Below are 23,758 nucleotides of genomic sequence, written 5' to 3'. Positions count from 1 at the left end.
TCTTCCAATCTTCTTCCACCAACTCATCTCCCTGGTCTCGGATTCTGCCAGTCATTTCCGCCAGTTCCATATAGTCCATCACCTTCATCTGCCACTCTTCCAGGGTGGGTAAATCTTGTGTCTTCCAATACTTTGCAATCAGTATTCTTGCTGCTGTTGTTGCATACATAAAGAAAGTTCTGTCCTTCGGCACCAATTGGCCGACTATGCCCAGGAGAAAGGCCTCTGGTTTCTTCAGGAAGGTATATTTAAATACCTTTTTCATTTTCTTTACATTTCCAACATTTGTTATCAGGCAAATGATATATTTTTGCAAGCTTGACTGGTGTCATGTACCACCTATATATCATTTTCATAATATTCTCTCTTAAGGCATTACATGCCGTAAATTTCATACCGGTGGTCCACAACTGTTCCCAGTCAGCAAACATAATGTTATGACCAATATCTTGTGCCCATTTAATCATTGCAGATTTAACCGTTTCATCCTGTGTATTCCATTTTAACAGCAAGTTATACATTCTGGAAAGTATCTTAGTTTTGGGATCTAATAGTTCTGTTTCTAATTTTGATTTTTCCACCTGGAAGCCAATTTTTTTGTCCAAATTATAGGCCTCTCTTATTTGATAATAATGAAGCCAGTCTCGCACTTTATCTTTTAATTTCTCAAAACTCTGCAATTTCAATATCTCTCCTTCTTGTTCCAATATTTCCCAATATTTCGGCCATTTGGCCCCCATATTGAGCTTTTTCTGAGCCTTCGCTTCCATTGGTGACAACCACCTTGGGGTTTTATTTTCCAATAAGTCTTTGTATCTTATCCAGACATTGAACAATGCTTTCCTGACAATATGGCACATTTTAAAAGCAGATTGGATGTCAATCAACCAAAGGCCTGGTTAAAGAGTTTTCACCTGGCATCTAAAGGTGTATAATGAGGGCACCAGACGAACCTCCCTGAGGACAGTATTCCACAAATGGGGAGCCACTGCAGAAAAGGCCCATTCTTGTGTTCACCAGTATGCAGACTATACCAAGCTCGACCTCTTGTTTAAATCGGAACCAGTGAAGACAGTGAACTTCTTGTGTGGATATCTGGAGGTGGTTACGGAGTGGATGGCAGCCCGTGGATGGAATTAGTGGTTCTGGGAGACAGAGCAAGCAGGTGTGGGGGATTCCCTGGTCCTGAAGGACCAGGTGCACAGCCTGGGAGTCATTTTGGACTCACAGCTGTCCATGGAGGCATGGGTCAATTCTGTGTCCAGGGCGACTGTCTACCAGCTCTGTCTGGTACACCGGCTGAGACTCTTCCTGCCTGCAGGCTGTCTCGCCAGAATGGTAATGCTCTGTGTATCTCCCGCTTGAACTACTGTGCTCTACATGGGGCTACCTTTGAAGGTGACATGGAAACTACAACTAATCCAGAATGTAGTTACCAGGCTGGTGACTGGGAGCAGCCACTGGGACCATAACACTGGCCCTAAAGGATCAGTACTGGCTCCCAGTACATTTCTGAGCACAATTCACAATGTTGGTGCTGACCTTAAAGCCCTAAATGGTCTCAGCCCTGTATGCCTGAAGTATCTCCACCCCCATCATCCAGCTCAGATAATGAGGTCCAGCTCTGAGGGTCTTCTGGTTGTTCCTTCACTGCAAGAAGTGAGGTTACAGGGAACTAGGAAGAGGGCCTTCTCAGTAGTCAAGCCCACCCTGTGGAATGCCCTCCCGTCAAATGTCAAGGAAATAAACAGTTACTTGGCTTTTAGAAGCCATCTGATGGCAACCCTGTATAGGGAAGTTTTTAATTTTTGAAGTTTTATTGTGCTTTTATAATTTTTGGAAGCCGCCCAGAGTGTCTGGGGCAACCCAGCCAGATGGGTGGAGTATAAATACTACGACTACTACTAGTACTACTAGTACTACTACTACTACTACTGTTGTATATCTTATCTTTTCTAGCTGATTTATTATGTACTGTACTTGTTTGTCATAACAGCTCAATATTTGAAACTGATACTACTAATCTAAATAAGATTCAGAAAACTTTAGATGCAGGTTTTGCCTTCTTCCTAGAATAGCTTGTTTATATTTTATTTCTAATATATGTAGTTGCCACCCATTAACTGACTATTCTAGTATGAGGAAACCTGTGTGAAGTATTGAGGAAAGACAGAATTAGTGTGGTTTAATAGTGAGTGAAATAATGCAGTACTTAGAAATTTAATAACCTTTTTTTGTAGATGCCATTGCAGATGCAAAGAAGTCACTATCACTTGATGCCAGTAATGCTGTAGCCTTTCTCAGACAAGGGTGAGTGTTTATTTTATGAATCGTATGCAGGTGTTTTTAGTTTCCCAATTTTGTGAAGATCTTGTTGACTTTCTTCCAAAGGTGCTTTTGTATGGGGAGAATCACTGGCATTCACACAAGTTGCCCTCCCCCCGATTTTTGCCACACACTCCCCCCACCATTGTGGCTTCCTGAGAAGTTGTTCCTTGGGAATGGTGTGGAATGTGGGTGCAATGGGTAGGGGGGTTGGAGAGAACTGGGGCCTTGCTTTACAAAATTGGAAGTGTATTCTATTCTCAAAATAGTACTTTTGGATAAATATTTAGAATATTTACCTGGACCTATTTATGATTTCCGTAGCAATTTAATACAAGTTCATTCAAGATTCTTGATTGCAAGTCACAGACCAAGTAAAACTAAGGATTCTTTTAATTATTAAATAATTGAAATGTTTATAAGGTTTGACTGTTCCTCTGCATTAATAGGAGTGAATTGTCAATCAATTACTGAATTTTATAATGTTGGTAGATCCTGCTTAACAAATATTGGCATTTTCTCCTCTTACGTGTACATCAGGGTAGGTGAATACCATATGAAAGACTATGATTCTGCACTGAAGTCCTTCAGGGAAGGACAACAACTGGATAGTAAGTATGAACGTTCAAACTGATATGCCACCTCATAGTTTAAACCATGCTCAAAGTGGCTGACAACATTTTAAAAATCACATAATTACAAACATAATCAAAGTAGTTATCACAAATAATGCATTGAAAAGCTCTAAATTAAAGATGCAAAAAAATAATATCGGTAACAGCAACCCTCCCATGATACAACAGCCCAGCAGCTTCAGTTTTTGTAGGTGGGGACAGTCAGGGTCTCACCCTCCCAGGCCAGGTGAAAAACACCCGCCAGACAGAGCAGGTCTTCCAGGACTAACAGCCAAGATCACAACACCATCATTACAGTGAATCATATTGTAGTTAGGCATCCCGATAACAAACCTAGGTGATCCTTCATGCGATACTCTCCCCTCCCCTGTAACTGTGAAGAGGCGATCAGAAGCTTAATCTTAACTAACGTTAAGGAAAACAAGCCACCTTTATAAACTATGGTTTAAAGTTGGCTTGTTTTCACTAACCATAATTAAAATTAACCAACCATAGTTTGCTAGAGTGTAGATGACATCCAGTTTGCATACCCTCCATGATAGATGTCATCTTTTTGGACTTAAATGAAATCTGATCACCAAACTATTTAAGTAGCATTGAAAGCTGGAACAACATTGAGTGCCTTTGTCAATTGGTTCAATATTGAATGCTTTTTAAATAAATAGTTGGTACAGGTGCAGCTATGTTACTATGCTATCCTTCTATAATGGCATTTTGTAATCAAAAAAGTTTTTCTGTAATCCAGAGTTGAATACAATATCTCAAAGTTAACTGCTGATAGGTTGATATTGTCACAGGTAGGTTACTTGTGTGTGACTGAGAGCCACACTTTTTGCCACTTAAGGAGCAACATAGGGAGCCAGTGTGAAGCAGCCGTGGCATATGCATAAGGTGCATCAGATCCAGACTCTGTTCAAGAAATTACTGTCTAAGCATGGCAGAGAGAAAAAAAGCCTTTTGAGTTACATCACCCTTCTTGCCAGCTGAATTTATGGCAGTTTGCCAGGCCACTTGACTGAGCTCAATGGTCTTAGGATCCAGCTCAAGCCTGCCCCATTCCTGGAACACCCTTTTTTCAGGACTTAAGATCCCCTGGGCCCAGCTGCCCTGGGAACCTCCCAGCACAACTAGATTTCCGCTAGATCCTAGCTCTGCTCCTCCTGGCAGATATTGCTATAAGTTTACTCCCTTTGTCTTCTTCAGTAAAAGCTAGAAAGGCTGGGAACCTCAGATTCTAGCAAGAGCCTGTGTTTGCTATGTAGACAGTTGTCACCACAGCATAAAAGCTTATCAAATCTTATAGTAGATGTCATACTGCAGTAGACTATTGTGTGTTTCATCTGCTAGGTACTGACACAGCTTTTACTATTTGGATTCAAAGATGTGAGGAAGCCATCAGTGGTAAGCAATGCTTTACTTATATGCATTCTTATGGGATGGGAAACCTCAGGTGTGCCATCCTAATGGAGCCTTTTTCGTGTTTTCATCTATACCCTGGTAAATACTCTTCACTGAATTTTTAATGCTTTTGACGCTGCCTGCCCCAAAATCTGTGTGATATATTCCAAGTAGAATCAGGATTTACACTGCACAAGTTTCCCTGTGAAGAGGATTTATTGGGGAACAACCATCAGCAAACCTAGTTGTGAGTCGAGGACCCGCCACCTGCGTAGGATTATAATAAGACACAAAACCACATTATTTTAGGTTAATAGGAAAAATTAGGCCACAACTTTATTGGTTACAGCATGTGAGTAGTATTGCCTTTAGGCATTGGATAAAACATCAACACATGACTCCACCCCTCTCAGCAGGGAGTCATTTCAGGGTTAACAACCCTGTTGATGCAAATACAACTGGAAGCTTCCCCATGATGTCACCGGGGGTCGTGCCATGGCCCTAGCCACCAGCAGGGCATCGGACAGGATCCACGACCGCCGGATTCCTTTAACAGAATACCCCAAAGAGGAGGGGTAGATGATGGCCCATACCCAATCCTCCAACACAGCACACCTATTCCAATGCCTAACCGCCAATACCAGAAAGTTGTGATGCGTTGCTATGAGGTAGACGAGAAAACCAAGAGGGTGGTGCCAAATTGCCAAATGGATAAAAAAAGTCCAACCGATGCAAGCAGGAACTGACTGGGGTCAGAGAGCTGCCGTGGCTGCTTAAATGCAGCTAACCCCACCCACCAGCCGGCCCCTTTGGCCGACTGAAAGGCTTGGCCGCAGCAGCAGAGGCAATCAGAAGCAGGGAGCTGGATACGCCTCCCTGCCGCTGCGGGAAGCTGCTCCCACTCACAACTCCTCCCGTCTGGGAGGAGGAGAGGCCTTGTAGAACCTGCCAAGTGGGTTACGAGATCTAGTGCAACACTTGTTTTTCCAAATAACTTACAAATACATAAATATATTCATATTTATGATTAGGGTGGCAACATGTATGTGTGTGAGCATGCAAGTGGTTCGTATACAAAAAGGTGTGACTTTCAGAAAATGTGTGGTAGAGAGACAATTATAGACTGAATTTATTTTCAACCTTTCTATCTTGCTTCTGCCATAGAATGGTCTCAAGGTAGCTTACAATGATATAGCACAACAAAATGCAATACAATGAAATCAAAAAGAAAAGAGAGCAGATCAACTTCTAAACAAGTACCGTATTTTTCGCTCTATAGGACGCACTTTTTCCCCTTCAAAAATGAAGGGGAAATGTGTGTGCGTCCTATGGAGCGAAGACGCCATAGCCCCGCGACCCTCTCCCAGCTGGAGAAGTGACGCGCGGCTATGGCAGGAGCCTCCATAGCCGCACGTCACCTCTCCAGCCGGGAGAGCGTGCGCGGGGCTAAAGCAGCCCCTCGCGACCCTCTCCCGGCTGGAGAGGTGACGCGTGGCTATGGCAGGAGCCTCCATAGCGGCACGTCACCTCTCCAGCCGGGAGAGCGTGCGCGGGGCTAAAGCAGCCCCCTGCGACCCTCTCCCGGCTGGAGAGGTGACGCGCGGCTATGGCAGGAGCCTCCATAGCCGCGCATCACCTCTCCAGCCGGGAGAGCGCGCGCAGGGCTAAAACAGCTCCTCGCGACCCTCTCCCGGCTGGAGAAGTGACGCGTGACTATGGCAGCAGCCTCTCCGCTGCGCCTTTCCGCTGCTCCCTGACCTCTTTGGGGCTGGTGGTGGGCTTCCCCCCGCCAGCCCCAAAGAACAGGTCGAAAGGAACCTGAAGCCTGGAGAGCGAGAGGGGTCGGTGCGCACCGACCCCTCTCGCTCTCCAGGCTTCCAAGGTAGCCGCCTGAACGCACCTTAAACAGCACCTTGTTTTAGAGCGGGAAAACAAGAGGGGGAAAATTCTCCCACTCTCTGCGCAGCGCTTCCTGCCGCTTCGCTGAAGGGGCGCTGGGCAGAGAGCAGAAGAATTTTTTTCCCTTGTTCTCCCCCCTCTAAAACAAGGTGCGTCCTATTGTCCGGTGCGTCCTATGGTGCGAAAAATACGGTATAAACCAGTAAGTCCGTTAAAATACTCCAGGGTCCAAGAATGTTCCTTACAGTTGCCAGAATTTCTTCTATAAACGTATGGTATTTTATTAATTGGCTTTTGGGCTACTTCTTAAATGTACAGATTTCTGTCATAGACACTGAAATTATTGAATATTTGCTTTGATTTTATTATTCTGCCCTTGTATTTTGAATGGAGAATAAAGAAATCTATACCTAAATGCAGTAATTAAGGGGTGTTTTGTTTTAAGAAGCTAGGGACAGAGCACACATAGATCTTGTACGCATTTCAAAGCTTAGTTTAAATGTGATGGGAAATATGAAAGATATATAACTTTGAATTGACTGCTTCTGCACATCCCAGTGAGAATATGGAGATAATATTTTCCTCTTTGAGAAATAAAACCCTTCTCAAACTCCTTAAGGTAGAAAGTGAAGCAAGGTAGCCAAGTAAGAGTCAAAAGAGCAGTCATTTTCTACTTATTTGACAGACAAAATATTCTCTTCAAGCAGTTTTATGATTCCTACAAGGAACTTCAGTTCAAAATTCTACAGGCAAAAATTCAGCCCCCCCCCCCGCCCCCCACGTTTAAAGAGTGCTAGAAGTGCCTAATGTTGTTCTCCTTTATTTGGCTAATTATTTTAAACCACGTAGTAGACACAGAAGTGAAATAGTGATTCAGAATGTAATTTGTGAGTTAACTGCAATCATTTGAACTTCAATTACTTCATAATATTTCGCATTTCTGTAACACATTTCATATGTTCTGAAACCTCACATCAGCTCATTAATCCTTACTGCAGCCCTTTATGGTAGGCCAATACGATAAAAGAATTGGCAGAACATTCCCTTTAGTGAGCTGGAGGAAGACATAAAGACTAACAACAACAGCAAAGGTAAAGGACCCCTGGACGGTTAAGTCCAGTCAAAAGCGACTGTGGGGTGTGGCGCTCATCTCGCTTTCAGGCTGAGGGAGCTGGCGTTTGTCCACAGACGGATTTCCGGGTCATGTGGCCAGCAGGACTAAACTGCTTCTGGTGCAACAGAACACCATGACGGAAGCCAGAGCACACAGAAACTGTGTTTACCTTCCTGCCACAGTGGTACCTATTTATCTACTTGCACTTTGACGTGCTTTTGAACTGGTAGGTTAGCAGGAGCTGGGACGGAGCAACGGGAGCTCACCCTGTTGCTGGGATTTGAACTGTTGACCTTCCAATCAGCAAGCCCAAAAGGCTCAGTGGTTTAGACCACAGCGCCACCCATGTCCCTAACACTTCAGTCGCTGCATACTTTCTGCTTTTCTGCAGTTTGGGATGCAACATTTTAACTGCCTGAGTCAAGCAAAGGATAAATCAGTGTTATATTGTACTACAGTGCCAGTGTTCAGATGAGTATGGTAGTGTTTTATTGATTTCTTATTTGCATTTTTAATAAATTTATAAACAATAAACAATGTTGCTGATTTCCAGTTTGTGGCCAATGAGAGCAGGTGTCTAACAGTTTAATACAAAGTGAGTAATTCCATTGTGTGGTATTAGTGGTTCATTCCAGGTTTAGCTGTTTTCTTTCAATTGATTGATTGATTTATTGGACTTCTACAATTAGCTGTGCCCAAAGCGGCTTATAGCAGACATTCAAAACATCAAAATACAGAACACTGGAAATACAAATATACAAAGTATAGTACCGTATTTTTCACCCTATAGGACACACTTTTTCCCCTCCAAAAATGAAGGGGAAATGTGTGTGCGTCCTATGGGGCAAATGCAGGCTTTCGCTGAAGCCTGGACAGCGAGAGGGGTCGGTGTACACCGACCCCTCTCCCTCTCCAGGCTTCAGGAAGCTATCCGCAAGCCGTGGGAGCCCGCGGGAGTTCCCCCCGGGCTCCCCCGGCTTGCGCAGAGCTGCCTGCATCCCAAAGCCCTGGCACGCTGAGTGGTTGCGCCAGGGCTTCGGGTAGCTCTGTGCAAGCTGCGGGATGGCTCCCCCGGCTTGCGCAGCGCTGCCTCTTATCCCGAAGTCCCGGCGCGCTGAGCAGTCGCTCCGGGGCTTCGGGTAGCTCTGCGCAAGCCGCGGGATGGCTCCCCTGGCTTGCGCAGCGCTGCCTCTTATCCCGAAGTCCCGGCGCGCTGAGCAGTCGCGCCGGGGCTTCGGGTAGCTCTGCACAAGCCACGGGAGGGCTCCCCCGGCTTGCGCAGCGCTGCTTCTTACCCGAAGCTACCTGAAGCGACTGCTCAGCACGCCGGGGTTTCGGGATAAGAGGCAGCGCTGCGCAAGCCGCGGGAGGGCTCCCCCGGCTTGCGCAGCGCTGCTTCTTATCCCGAAGCCCCGGCGAGCAGTCGTGCCGGGGCTTCGGGTAGCTCTGCGCAAGCCACGGGAGGGCTCCCCCAGCTTGCGGAGAGCAGCCTGTTCTGGGGGCTGGGGTCGGGGGAAGCTCGGGCTTCCCCCGCCCCAGCCTCGCACCTTGGGGGGGAAATAATTTTTTTTTCTTCATCCCTCCCCCCGAAAAAAAACTAGGTGCGCCTTATGGACCGGTGCGCCCTATGGGGCAAAAAATACGGTACTTGTCAGTAAAATCAAAATAACAAAAATCAACAATTTAGCAATCACAGAATAAATTCAATATTACACAAAACAAACAAACCAATTTAGGCTTAAGTACATAAATACAAAATAAAAATGAAAGTTTACCAACAATAAAGTTTATTTATTGGTCTTTTTCTTTTATTGAAAAAGAAATGAAGTTACAAATTAGAATTCACAGAAAAAAGTCTCTAATAAGAGAAAGTAATAATATGGTTGATCATAAATCATAAAACATCTCAACTTTTCAAATAACAAGACCAAAGGAAAAGAGGAATTTATTCTCCATACAAAATTTGTTAATTTTACCAATTGCCATTGTTTTAATAAGCCATTTTTTACCATATGGTGCTGAAGTTCATTTCCAGCATCTAGTTATATAAAGTTTTTGAAGGAACCAACAGATTCAAAATAAGGAGTCTGAAGAGTGGAAAGGATTTGCTTATATAGCCTGTTTAACAAAACAGTCCAATGTTCTAAAGTTCTTGCAGATTTTATATATGCCCTCACCCAAGGTGATGTCAGGTAACTGGCAGGTGGCATAGTTTGCTCGAAACAGCCTCACATGCCAATTTCAGAGTCAGATGGGCCTAAGTAGGCCTCCAGCTTGGAAGCCCACCATAACTGCCTTAGATCTGTGTGTGTGTGTTGCTGCTGCTTGAATGGTACATTACTGTTGCCAGAAACTTTTCACACTTGGTGTGGAAGCTTGTTCATGTTTCCTTGGAAGTAAGTCCCACTCACTCCCTAGTTAAGGTTTGCAATCTAAATGTGTCTAGCGTTAAACTGACTCATTCTGTAAAATAACCTGGAGCAAAACTACTAAATAGCTTTGATACCAGCATGCTTTCTTTGTGGCTAATTGATATATATTTTAAGAAACATGTTTTCAAAATAAAGATTTTTTTTTTTGCCTTGCAGCTGGATTGCAGAATGAGGTGGTAAGGTTCTCCCTAATTTGTATACTTGGTTTCTAGAGCATAACACTTCTCCAAGTTGTATGGCAACCTTTGTAAGGATTTTATGTTGATGCTGATGAGGCATTTTATAATGTGACCCAAACACTTTCAACAGGATTCCTACTATTTAGTGTCCACTAGTCTTCCCACCCTCTGAACCAAGTGCTAAATCTCAGAAAATCTCAGATAATTTTTAAATGTAATTTATCAGAATTTTAAAAGTAAAGAACAAGAAACACACAGAAGAATATACAGTGCATACAGAGATTTACACATGTCTAGGACCAGGCCTTTCTTGCTTCTCTCCTTGCTTCTCTCCTGTTAGTTAGTTAGTTAGTTCTCTCCTGTGAGTTAGTTCCTCTCTGCTAGGTCTTTCTCTTCTTCCCGTAGCTTGTATCTCTGTGACCATGGCCTTGGATGGTTTCTATCTCCATTCAGTTCTTTCCAGCTGGCTCCCTTGATCTTTGTCTGCTCCTTGGTCATAACCTCTCACACAGTTCCTTGCTTTGCTGTTCTTGACCACATAAGCTAACACAGCACACTATGTTCCACCCTGAGATTCCTCATTTAAACATTTCCCTATGCTGTCCTTGCCAACACCTTGTGCTCAACAGCTTTCCGTTTAAAAATCTTGCACATTCTGTCTGCTGTGTTTTTCTTCTGCTTATATTTAAAGTTCTGAAGTGCTTTTAGCTTCAGTATGGTTTTAATCTTATGGTTCTGTGTCCTTATAGTTTTGAGTCCCCTTGAGTAATCAGAAAATGATTTATTATCTGTAAAATTATATGTAGGTGCATGTTTTTCTAGTCATACACCCACCCACTGGTTTCATGGGTACAGGAGTTGTGGAAATATATATATGTATAAAATGTGCCTAAACTTTCTTTTTGCATGTGTGTATTTTCATGTGGTTCTTGTATTGAAGTCCATTTCATGCACAAGAGACCACAGATAGCTACTAAAAAGCACTCTTTTGTAACGTGAAAATATTATGATGCTTGGCTTAAAAACTGCTAGATTATTCTAATTTATCAATATCTTTTTATTGTAAAGGATGACAATCAGATTTTGCAACATCAGTCAAAACCACCTAAGATCAAGTAAGATGGAGTTCTTTTTTAACATTCTCTATAACAGTACTTAGTGTTTACAGAATAATTTTCCCAAGAAAGGCCTCAAAAGAAAGCCAGAACCAGTGGGACTTTCCTCAGCCAAACCACTCCAGGTGATCTACTATAACCTGTCCAGTGGAAAGGGTTCCAGGAGAGGGAGGGAGGCAGGTAAAGGCCACCCCGGAGCAGGAGCAGGCTCCAGCAGAACTCTTCTACCCTGCCCCCCAGAGTGATATACCATCAGCTGCCCTATGAGCAGCAACCTGATGGTGTTTTTTTTAATTTGTCACTATTGTGTTTTGTGTTCTTAAAATACATAATTGAATGTTGCTTGTTAGCTGTCTTGGTATTAATTATATCCTGAAATGCAATGTAGACATAATCATAATTTCATTAGAACGTATGGTACACTCTGAATAATTTTGTAATTTGACCTTTGTTTCTCGCTATAATCCTGCCTATGAACACTACACAGCCAACTTTACCGCCTGTGGTCTTGAACTCCCTTAAATTACTGCCCATTTGCACTTGTTTTCCCCATGTTTGGAAGCCCCTCCCTGAACATAAGATATAAACTCTCAGTTTCCTGAGAACCCATTCATTCCACATGGGCTCTGTCATATTTATCCGCTTAATCTTCAGTTCCAGCTAGCCAACCATATAGCTGGGTTTGCCTGAATTCTGCTTTTCCTCCCTTCCTGTCTTGTTTTTGTCATTTTGTTCATCTCAGATTGTAAGCTACTGCTGGCAGAGATTTTGCCTTTGCAGCTCAGTACATTGCCATATGCACTGATGACACTGTGCTATAATCATCTTTATAGCTACCATACAGGTAGCACTATGGTCTAAACCACTGAGCCTGGGACTTGCCGATCGGAAGGTTGGCGGTTAAAATCCCCGCGATGGGGTGAGCTCCCATTGCTCGGTCCCACTTCCTGCCAACCTAGCAGTTCGAAAGCACATCAAAATGCAAGTAGATAAATAGGTACCGCTTCAGCGGGAAGGTAAAAGGCGTTTCCAGGAGCTGTTCTGGTTTCGCCTGGCCACATGACCCAGTCATGCTGGCCACATGACCCAGAAAAACTGTCTGCGGGTAAACATCGACTCCCTCGGCCAGTAAAGCGAGATGAGCACTGCAACCCCAGAGTCGTTCGTGACTGGACTTAACTGCCAGGGGTCCTTTATAGCTACCATGTACAGTAGTTAGCTAGTATTAGCAGATCCCCTAAGTGTCCCTATTTTTCAGGGACATCCCTGATTTAGAGAAGCTGTCCTGGTTTCTGATTTGATCCTGGAATGTCCCACATTTCCTTAGGGCATCCCTGTTTTCATTGGAGAAAAGTTGGAGGGTATGGAATTATCTGACCCCCAAGCAGTTTGAAGGCAATCTGGTATAGGGAAGTGTTTTTATGTTTAATGTTTTATTACGTTTTAATATATGTTGGAAGCTGCCCAGAGTGGCTGGGGCATCCCAATAAGATGTGTGGGGTATATATAGTAAAATGATCCTTATCGAAGGGGACATCCCTATTTTCAGTGGAGAAATGTTGGAGGGTATGTATTAGTATTCCCTCTTTATAAATGAGGGGTTGGGGCTAAGAGAATGGCTAAAAGAATCTTTTTGCTTTCTGTGTTGGACTCCTTGAAATTGAATTATTTGATTAATGTAAAGTGAAAAAGTTGAGCTATGATTTCTGGAAAATAATGATTCCAGACAGCCTACTGGACAAACTCTGCTCTACTGTCAGGTGGCACATAAGAATATAGGCATCTAGGACCAGGATTTTAATGGTTTCCTGTTTTTCCAAATTAACTTATTTGCTGAAGAATCCCTTAGTATCTGGCCTGGAGCCCTGTGCATTGTGCATTCTGTTCTTGTTCAGCGTTAGAAAGCAGATAAGTATAATTAACTCTTGTGACTCAACATCATTCCAGAGAGAACTTCCCTCAAAAAATAAAACCAATACTTGACTACTGTGCATCCAGACAGAAGAGAGCAGATTCCAAGGCGTTAAAGCCATTGGCAAACCAGAGGTTCCTGAAACAATATCCATCCGTAGCCCCCCCCCCCCACAAAAAAATAATAATCTTGATGGGTTTGGTTTGGCAGATGCACACCCTGACCACACCAGACTCAACAGCTTCTGCATGGTCAGCATCCAGTCCACAAGCTCTGGCAAGCTACACTTTTCCTTCCTTTCTACCACCTTGTGGTTTCCTAATAGGATTGCAAATCCCAGCCAGAGGGGAATCTGTGCACTCAACTTCTTAAAATGTATTAGCCACATAGTGGCCAAAAAATGTAGCTGCGTGGGGGAGGTGGAGAGCTCAGAAGGGCAGGAGGAAGCTCCTCTGGTCATTTTCCCATATAACCTTTCCTCCACTGATCTCTCCAGAATCAACCCAGAAATAACAGCCGGTAGGCTTATGGGTCCCACAAACAACATAAACTGACATCCATCCTGACAAAATAATTTGCAAATTTGCACAGCTTGCATTCCCACTCATTACATAATCATGGCCAGGAGCTAGTGATCTGCTTTACTACCTCTATTTCAATTGCGATTTTTCTGTTATTCCTACAAACTTCCACAACAGCAAGATACTGCATCCATGAGTGGCATGCTAGGCTTTCTACCGCTGGGGTAGATACAGAGCCAGTGCCCCAGTACCCGGAAAGGCGGGTGGCAGACCAGGGTAGTGTTCTGGAGATCTGGGGTGGGGATGTCCTGCTTCCTCACATTTCAAGCATTTCCTCCAGCAAGCATCCAAATAATAATAATAACAATAATAATAATATATTATATGCCGCCTATCTGACTGAGCTGCTCCAGACATTCTGGACAGCTTCCAAACAAATTATAAAACCACAGTAAAACATCAAACATTAAAAACTTCCATATACAGGACTGCCTTCAAATGTCTTCAAAAAGTCAAATAATTGTTTATTTCCTTGACATCTAATGGGAGGGCATTCCACATGGGGGGCTTGACTACTAAGAAGGCCCTCTGCCTGATTCCCTCTCAGGGAGGGATCCGCCAGAAGGCCCTTGGAGTGTCTCAGTGTCTGGCTTGAAGGATGGGGGTGAAGACGCTCCTTTGGGTATTCTGGACCAAGGTCATTTAGGGCTTTAAAGGCCAGCACCAACACTTCCAATTGTACTCTGAGGCGAACTGGGAGCCAATGTAGATATTTTAAGACAGGTATTACATGGTCCCAGTGGCAGCTCCCAGTCTGGCAGCCGCATACTGGATTAGTTGTAATTTCCAAGTCACCTTCAAAGGTAGCCCACATAGAGTGCATTACAGTAGTCCAAGCAGGAGATACCCAGAGCATTACCACTCTGGTGACACAGTGTGCAAGCAGGTAGGGTCTCAGCCAGTGTACCAGCTGGAGCTGGTAGACCGCTGCCGTGGACACAGAATTGACCTGTGCCTTCATGGACAGCTGTGAGTGCAAAATGACTCCCAGGCTGCACACTTGGTTCTTTATGGGCATATTTACCCCACTCAGGACTAGGGAATTCCCCACACCTCCCTGCTCCTTGTCTCCCAGAACCAGTACTTATGTCTTGTTGGGATTCCACCTCAATCTCTTGACTGCCATCTACCCCACAACCGCCTCCACACGCTCACACAAGACATCCACTGCCTTCACTTGTTTCAATTTAAATGAGAGGTACAGCTGGGTTTCATCTGGTGAACACCCAGCCCAAACCCCCTATTGACCTCTCCTAGCAGTTTCCTATAGATGTTAAAAAGCATGGAAGAGGAGTCAGAGCCCTGAGGCACCCCTCAAGTCCAGGGATCTGAACACTCACCTCTCCCAACAGTACTTTATGGACATGGCCGAGGAGGAATGAGTGGGTTCACTGCATAGCAGTGCCCCAAACTTCCAGACCTCCTAGAAGATCCAGGAGGATACCATGGTCAGTATCAAAAGCTGCTGAGAGATCCAGCAGAACTAGGAAACTGCTTTCATCTCTGGCCCTGTCCCACTGGAAGTCATCAGCCAGTGCAACCAGGGCGGTTTCAGTCCCATGATGTGTTCATTGCAAGTGGTCCAAATGGTCCACATCCTCCAGGCGTGCCTGGAGTTCTTCTGTGACCACCCGCTCAATCGCCTTGTCCACAAATGGAAGATTTGAGATAGTGCGATAAGAGAAACCTGGTCGACAAGCAGCAGCAAGAACAGAGCCAGCTACCATGTCCAACCAGGTCAATTCCTCCATACACAATCAGTGGCACTGGTCTTATGAACCATTAACCTGGCATTGCACAGCACTACTTTAAGGGCATGTGGGACACCCTTGTTGATACTCTTCTTCCAGCTGTGCATTTTCTTCTGGAATCTGTTCTAAGGCTCTCATCAAATAGTCTTTGAAACTTGCTGAGACCATCTATTGTGGGAGCTTACTTAAAGGTAATGCACTTGGTTGCTTTCATGTCAACTTGAAGAATTAATGAACTTGATGCTTTTTGGTTAGAAAGGAGCTGCATCTTCCACTTAATATACTGATAATTATGGGGACTGATCAATCCTCCATTCTTGAAAATGAGCGTGCAATTCCACTCCAAAAGGCTTGGATCATTGCTTTAGCAGGATCCATGCTAAATTCCTGGATGATCCATTTTCTGCCAAGGATCATCATTGACATTCATGTTTGACATAACAAAATAAAAAATAAAAAAATTCCTTCCGGTAGCACCTTAGAGACCAACTAAGTTTGTTATTGGTATGAGCTTTTGTGTGCATGCACACGAATCTGAATAGTATCTGAAGAAGTGTGCATGCACATGAAAGCTCATACCAATAACAAACTTGGTCTCTAAGGTGCTACTGAAAGGAATTCCCCCCCCCCCCCAACTACGGCAGACCAACACGGCTACCTACCTTTAACTAAATGTTTGACATAGTTCACATGGGCCCTTGTTCAGAGGGAAGGAGTTGGGAAAGTCTTGGGAAGCAATCAGGATACAACAGTGGGATATTCACATAAACTAAAATACTGGTGTTTTTTTTAAAGGCATGACTGGTACCAAACAGAATCTCATGTAATTGTAACTATTATGATCAAAAACGCAAAGAAGGATGATGTAAACATACAGTTTTCAGAAAAAGAGGTAAGATATGCATAAAATTCAAACTGAAATCAAGGCACCCTTAGGTTATAAATGTAGTTCGTTTCAAAGTCATTTCTTTGAGTTCAGTGTAACTTCCAAGAGAGTGTGTGCTTATTGCAGCCCAAGATAAAATCAGCAGCTTTATGCTTGGATGGGGAAAAGTGAGACTTTGGGAAATGTTGGTGCAGGTATTATCTAATATTTATATTCTCTGTATTGTTCTGTCGTGCTGTTCACTAAATCCTAACTTTAATTATTGGGACCCCAGGTTTGGTTAATTATATTGCAAGTATTCTTGTTTTATCATTTACATATTTTAGACAATAGAATCAAAAATTCAGTGAGTTGCTGCTTTATATTCACACATCTTGCTGGGTATGGAAATGTGTGAAGTATAAAGCAAAAGAAGAAGCTGTGTGTCTTTTGTCCATTTAATTATTTATGGCTTTTGGTAACTTTCTACAGTTAATGCAATTCTTTACCTAAAGAATGCACATCAAACTGACATAACAGGCTTTCTGAGTACCTACTTGATGACTAAGAACGTTAATCTTCTGTTTATGTTCTAGCACACTTTGAATTATCTGTTGAATAATTCAATATAAATTGCTGTTTGAAATTCCTCTCTTATACTCGACACAGATTAGATGTTCCCAATGAAAGGTCTTTGCCTTCATTTCCTGGGAAATGACAGAAACACTAGGAGGCCTTTTCCTTGTGTTTACTACTGATTATGTTTCGTATTATTAACAGCTAGATGTATTCGTGAGGCTTTCGTCGGAGGAAGACTACAACTTAAAGCTTCATTTTCTTCATTTCATAGTTCCAGAACAAAGTACATTCAAAGTTCTTTCAACCAAGGTAATCTTTTAAAGAACAAATTATTTTGTTAGATACTTGTCGCCAGGGTGGATTAGATTTAAATTAAATGACGATTTAAATCAATAGTCAGTAATACTTGATTTAAATCATATTTTTAACAGAAAGACTCATTCTTGCTGGTATAATCTTAATATTTACAACCAGATGAAGGTTTCATTTTTGGAATAATAACTTTTTAGAGTAGTTTTTACAGTTATATAAAAAATAGCTGATTCAGTTATACTATTAGAAATACGTAGACCAATAATTATGAAATTATTGTGAGGTTTAATAAGTTAACTGTTTATATTTGGACAACTTTTCTGCTGTACTTTATTGGAAGGAGAAAAATAAATAATCATTTCCTTAATAACAATTTAAACAATTTATTTAACTAAAACAATAACGTTATAGCATATGTATCCATGTTTGTTAACTGATGTGGTTAGAGACTTTCTTGTTTGGATGATGTCAGGCGAGCCCTGGGAAGAAGGGCCTGGAAGTAGTGTGAACTCTTTATTAGTTGACTGGCAAGCACTTCAGGGTCTCGCCAAGTTACTATTTCCACCACCCCCACCACCCCTTTGGGATTTGCTTCTACGTTCAGGTGCCTATTCTGTACAGTTAAGTGTTAGTGCAGTTATTGGAACCCAGTGGGATTGGGAAGAGGTTGCCAGCCCTGAAGTGCCTTCCGCACTTGCCTCAAGTCTGAATTGCACAGATATGCAACTGACTTACACAATTATTACACAAAGATTCCAAGACTTGTGGAGTATTCTGCTTACAAGGTTGCACTTCCATCTTTACTGCTTCACACTTACCGTATTTTTTGCCCCATAGGACGCACCGCCCTATAGGACGCACCTAGTTTTTTTAGGGGGGGGATTATTTCCCCCCCCCCAGGCAGGGACTGTTCCATAACCAGTTCTAACTGTAGCTTCTTGTCCCACATAGAGATTTCTCAGGAGAATCATAGAATCATAGAGTTGGAAGAGACCACAAGGGCCATCGAGTCCAACCCCCTGCCAAGCAGGAAACACCATCAGAGCACTCCTGACATATGGTTGTCAAGCCTCTGCTTAAAGACCTCCAAAGAAGGAGACTCCACCACACTCCTTGGCAGCAAATTCCACTGTCGAACAGCTCTTACTGTCAGAAAGTTCTTCCTAATGTTTAATAGTCATTAATGTTTAATTCTCATTTAATAATGAGAAATAGCTTACTTTTGAGTAAATATGCATAGGATGGTCAGCTTTAATAAAATCAGTTTGTTTTCAGCTAAAACTTGGAAATTCAGAATGGTGGGTCAATTTCTGTATTAAATATGCAGTTATTGTAGAATGCATTCTCCCCTGCTGATATCTGAACTAATCAGTCATGTCAAACGATATAGAGGTTAGCATTAATCTTTTTTTAGGGCGAAACAGTGAGATTCAGAGTCCCCAACACAATGAGTTGCTGAATCCTGTTTTATGACAGCATCTTATGACAGATTTCTTTAAGATTAGTTGACTACTTAAAAACAATAAAAAGAAATGATGTTTCATTATTCAGATCCTGCAGGTAGAAATTGGTGGCTGCCTTGTGGATCCTGGATAAAGTCATGAACGCAACCTAGGATTGGAGGAAGGCACAGAGGTTAAGCCATTGGTACCAGTTTTCAAAGAATGGTTTATTTCACTTATTCAAGAGCTCTCAATCATACAACCTATTCACACATGTTCTGCAGGGAAATAGCTACTAAAGATAGTTGCTCTGTCTAATTAGAAAGCCAGCCTAGTAGCTCAAAGGGTGCTGGCCAAAACTTCATGCTGCTCCTTCAGCCCAAAGTTCTTACATTTTTCTTATTAAGCACAATCTTCCTTGCAAATATTCATTGAATTACATAGCCTTAAACTGGCAGGTCATGCTTAAAATTCTACAAGGAAGGCTCAAGCAGTATGTGGACTGAGAACTCCCAGAAGTACAAGCTGGATTTAGAAGAGGCAGAGGAACCAGAGACCAAATTGCAAACATGCGCTGGATTATGGAGAAAGCTAGAGAGTTCCAGAAAGACATCTACTTCTGCTTCATTGACTGTGCAAAAGCCTTTGACGGTGTCGACCACAGCAAACTATGGCAAGTTCTTAAAGAAATGGGAGTGCCTGATCACCTCACCTGTCTCCTGAGAAATCTCTATGTGGGACAAGAAGCTACAGTTAGAACTGGATATGGAACAACTGATTGGTTCAAAATTGGGAAAGGAGTACGGCAAGGCTGTATTTTGTCTCCCTGCTTATTTAACTTATATGCAGAATTCATCATGCGAAAGGCTGGGCTGGATGAATCCCAAGCTGGAATTAAGATTGCCGGAAGAAATATCAACAACCTCAGATATGCAGATGACACAACCTTGATGGCAGAAAGTGAGGAGGAATTAAAGAACCTTTTAATGAGGGTGAAAGAGGAGAGAGCAAAATATGGTCTGAAGCTCAACATCAAAAAAACAAAGATCATGGCCACTGTTCCCATCACCTCCTGGCAAATATAAGGGGAAGAAATGGAGGCAGTGAGAGATTTTACTTTCTTGGGCCGCATGATCACTGCAGATGGTGACAGCAGCCACGAAATTAAAAGATGCCTGCTCCTTGGGAGAAAGGCAATGGCAAACCTAGACAGCATCTTAAAAAGTAGAGACATCACCTTGCCAACAAAGGTCCGTATAGTAAAAGCTATGGTTTTCCCAGTAGTGATGCATGGAAGTGAGAGCTGGACCATAAAGAAGGCTGATCGCCGAAGAATGGATGCTTTTGGTTTTTTTTTATATGAATATTTATTATATTTTCCAATTTTATATAAACACAAAAAGAAAAAGAAAGAAGAAAATATTAAAAACAAATCAATTTCAATAACAGTTTTTCAATAACATGATTCTTTGACTTCCTCATACCTCCCCTTCTTGTTTTCTAGTTCAACTTGTTAATCCAGCAAATCCTAATCTCTTAACATTCCTTTTAAAATATCACCTTATTTTCCACACAACTTTTTTTTTTAAATTTAATAACTTAAACAATTTTAATCCCTATTATCTTTATCATAACAGCTAGAGACCACAAAAGTTCAATCCAACATCTTTTCAGAGTTCATTAATTTTGTAGTATTTCTGTAAATAGTCCTTAAATTTCTTCCAATCTTCTTCTGCTGACTCTTCTCCCTGGTCGCGGATTCTGCCGGTCATTTCTGCCAGTCCCATACAGTCAATCAACTTCATCTGCCATTCTTCCAGAGTGGGTAGATCTTGAGTCTTCCAGTGCTTTGCTATAAGTATTCTTGCTGCCGTTGTAGCATACATAAAAAAAGTTCTGTCCTTCTTTGGCACCAAATGGCCGACTATGCCCAAGAGAAAAGCCTCTGGTTTTTTCAAGAAGGTATACTTAAATACCTTTTTCATTTCATTATAAATCATTTCCCAGAAAGCCTTAATCTTTGGGCACGTCCACCAAAGGTGAAAGAATGTACCTTCAACCTCCTTACATTTCCAGCATTTATTATCGGGCAAATGATAGAGAAGAAGAATATCATTTATTACGGCCATAGGCCCATACAGGTAAAAACAACACATAAATAACAGCTTGTGCCGTAAGGAGAAAAAAAAGCAATCGCTAAAACACTACTATAACAATAAAATACTATAAAATGGAAAGGCATACTACGCCTTAATTAGCTTGTAGAGCTCCTTGGCGTCGCTTTTGGGAAAGGACAGCAACTAGGAACCTAGCCACCTTCAGGGTCGTGTGGGTAACCTTGTCCTGCAAGATTTGGGCAAGGTGGAATTTTGGTGGGGTACCCTCTAGTTTCTGTATGATTGATCCCAACAAATTTGCCCGTAGCACATTAAACAAGGGGCAAGTGAACATAATGTGCTGGAGCGACTCCGGCGACACCTTATCACATTCGCACACGGCGGGGGCTTGACCCTTTGAGAACCTATGTCTCAGGACATTGGAGGGAAAAAGGTTAAACCTCGCTTTGGTGAAGGCCAGTCTATGTGCAACAGTCGAAAGGGAGGAGAGGTATGATGGAACGCAGTAAGTTAAAGTGATACCAATGTTCTGGGGCGAACAAACACCTCCCCCCAGCGTATAATTTCGCTGTAAGTCGATGTCATCCAGTCTTTGGCGGATCAGTCTCTGAGCAGTGATTTGGTCTAGTTTTAGGGAATCTGAGGGAGAGATTCCATAACTCAGGAGTTTGGCATGAATTCTGCTATTCCAAAGGCTGGAGAATTCATCTCGCCATAAGCATTGGGCAAGGTAATGGTTTGGTAATCTATGCCACAATGATAACCAGTAATTGAAGACTTGCTTCCACAGGCAAGTTTCTAGGGATGCGACCTTCAATTCTAGTCGCATGGCTGCGGGCAAATGATATATTTTTGCAAGCTTGACTGGGGTCATGTACCACCTGTATATCATTTTCATAATATTCTCTCTTAAGGCATTACATGCCGTAAATTTCATACCTGTGGTCCATAACTGTTCCCAGTCAGCAAACATGATGTTGTGTCCAAAATCTTGTGCCCATTTAATCATAGCTGACTTAACCGTTTCATCCTGTGTGTTCCATTTCAGCAGCAAGTTATACATTTTTGACATAATTTTAGTTTTAGGTTCTAGCACTTCTGTTTCTAATTTAGATTTTTCCACCTGGAAGCCAATTTTCCTGTCCAAATTGTAAGCCTCCATTATCTGAAAATAATGAAGCCAGTCTCGGACTTTGTTTTTTAGTTTCTCAAAACTCTGCAATTTCAGTCTATCTCCTTCTTGTTCCAAAATTTCCCAATATTTTGGCCACTTGGCCTCCATATTGAGCTTTTTCTGAGCTTTCACTTCCATTGGTGACAACCACCTTGGGGTCTTGTTTTCCAGTAAGTCCTTATATCTGATCCAAACATTAAACAGAGATCTCCTGACAATATGATTTTTAAATGCTTTGTGAGCTTTAACCTTATCATACCACAAATATGCATGCCATCCAAAAACATTGTTAAAACCTAAATCCAAAATGTCCGTGTTTTCAAGAAGCAGCCAGTCTTTCAACCAGCAGAATGCTGCTGATTCATAGTACAGTCTGAAGTCTGGCAGGGCAAAGCCACCCCTTTCTTTTGCATCAGTTAAAATCTTATATTTTATCGTGGGCTTCTTGCCCTGCCAGACAAATTTAGAAATATCTTTCTGCCACTTCTTAAAACAGTCCATCTTGTCCACAATTTGTAATGTTTGAAACAAAAACAACATTTTAGGCAATACATTCATCTTTATAGCTGCTATTCGACCCAAGGAATGGATGCTTTTGAATTATGGTGCTGGAGGAGACTCTTGAGAGTCCCATGGACTGCAAGAAGATCAAACCTCTCCATTCTTAAGGAAATCAGCACTGATTACTCACTGGAAGGACAGATCGTGAAGCTGAGGCTCCAATACTTTGGCCACCTCATGAGAAGAGAAGACTCCTAGGAAAAGACCCTGGTGTTGGGAAAGATGGAGGGCACAAGGAGAAGGGGACGACAGAGGACGAAATGGTTGGATAGTGTCTTCGAAGCTACCAGCATGAGTTTGACCAAACTGCGGGAGGCAGTGGAAGACAGGAGTGCCTGGCGTGCTCTGGTCCATGGGGTCACGAAGAGTCGGTCACGACTAAACGACTAAACAACAACAAACTGGCAGGTTCACTGCACTCAGATTATAAAGCCTTTCCTTGCCTTTGGACTAACAAGAGTGCCTCTAAGCAAATGGGCACAACTATCCTAAAATGTGACATTATTTTAAAATCTGTTATTTTAAGTCCTGTCTATTTAGGATAGCCCTGAATAACCATTTTCCTTTGGTAATCTTGCATAGACCTTACATTCATATAAAATACACCATCCATGCTATTTTGAATTATTATGTTACAAATAGCGATATTAAAAATAAACATGAATACATTCACAAACTTTTCAGACTTACTTTGTGAAATAATATCTGACTTAATATGATGCATGACAATACTAGCTTGAGTTCTATGGCTGTGTAATAAGGCAAAAGTGAGAAGTAAGACCAACAATCCCTAGCTCCTAGCAGGAACAATCCTATTCAGGGCTCCATCCCATCAGTTTTCCTGCAGGATACTATGACAGGAAACTCAGCTGTGCAGTTGATCCATCAGTTGAATTGCTGCCCATTGGATTTCTGTGCCACTGAAACAATTGTGCTGCCGGTGACAGAGCTGGATTAAGGAACTCTCACAAACTGCAAACGGGGAATGCAACTCTATCCAGAACTGGTTGAACACCAGCTCTCATACACTAGGAATGATGTTAGTTGTGCAACCTGTGTCTTGTTGGAGTTGAGCTTCAGTTTTATGGTCTTCATGGTACTGCATTACTCCCCCCCCCCCCCGCTTGCCCCCCATAAGGCAGAGAGCTTTAAACTGTTTTTGAGCCGGGTCTGCTTGGGTTACCTGGTGCAAAAGGAGCTTTTAAGTGCTCTGTTTGTTTGATGGGCAAGGCCTGCTTGGCTCTGGGAGTGATGGGGATGCTGTCACCCGCTAGATGTTGGGTGGCTCCAAGGGTTTCAGTATACAGTACACAGTTTTCATTTATGCATAAGATGTGGGATTACCATGCGCTCATGTGCATGTGGGA

The 23,758-nt window shown here is 42.6% G+C and overlaps 1 protein-coding gene across 1 annotated transcript in view; it reads left to right on the top strand.

The window, feature by feature from the left end:
* Positions 1-23,758, top strand: part of SUGT1 (SGT1 homolog, MIS12 kinetochore complex assembly cochaperone) — a 46,278-nt gene that overhangs the window by 10,025 nt on the left and 12,495 nt on the right. Inside the window, exons 4-10 of the mRNA XM_083624349.1 lie at positions 2,241-2,310; positions 2,866-2,936; positions 4,308-4,361; positions 9,960-9,979; positions 11,051-11,097; positions 16,137-16,233; positions 16,987-17,094. Of these exons, the coding sequence (XP_083480475.1) occupies positions 2,241-2,310; positions 2,866-2,936; positions 4,308-4,361; positions 9,960-9,979; positions 11,051-11,097; positions 16,137-16,233; positions 16,987-17,094 (467 nt within the window). The remainder of the gene's footprint in view (positions 1-2,240; positions 2,311-2,865; positions 2,937-4,307; positions 4,362-9,959; positions 9,980-11,050; positions 11,098-16,136; positions 16,234-16,986; positions 17,095-23,758) is intronic.

This window comes from Podarcis filfolensis, assembly GCF_964270895.1.
Source record: "Podarcis filfolensis genome assembly, chromosome: 7".
NCBI lineage: Eukaryota > Metazoa > Chordata > Lepidosauria > Squamata > Lacertidae > Podarcis > Podarcis filfolensis.
This window is presented reverse-complemented; position numbering and strand designations above follow the sequence as displayed.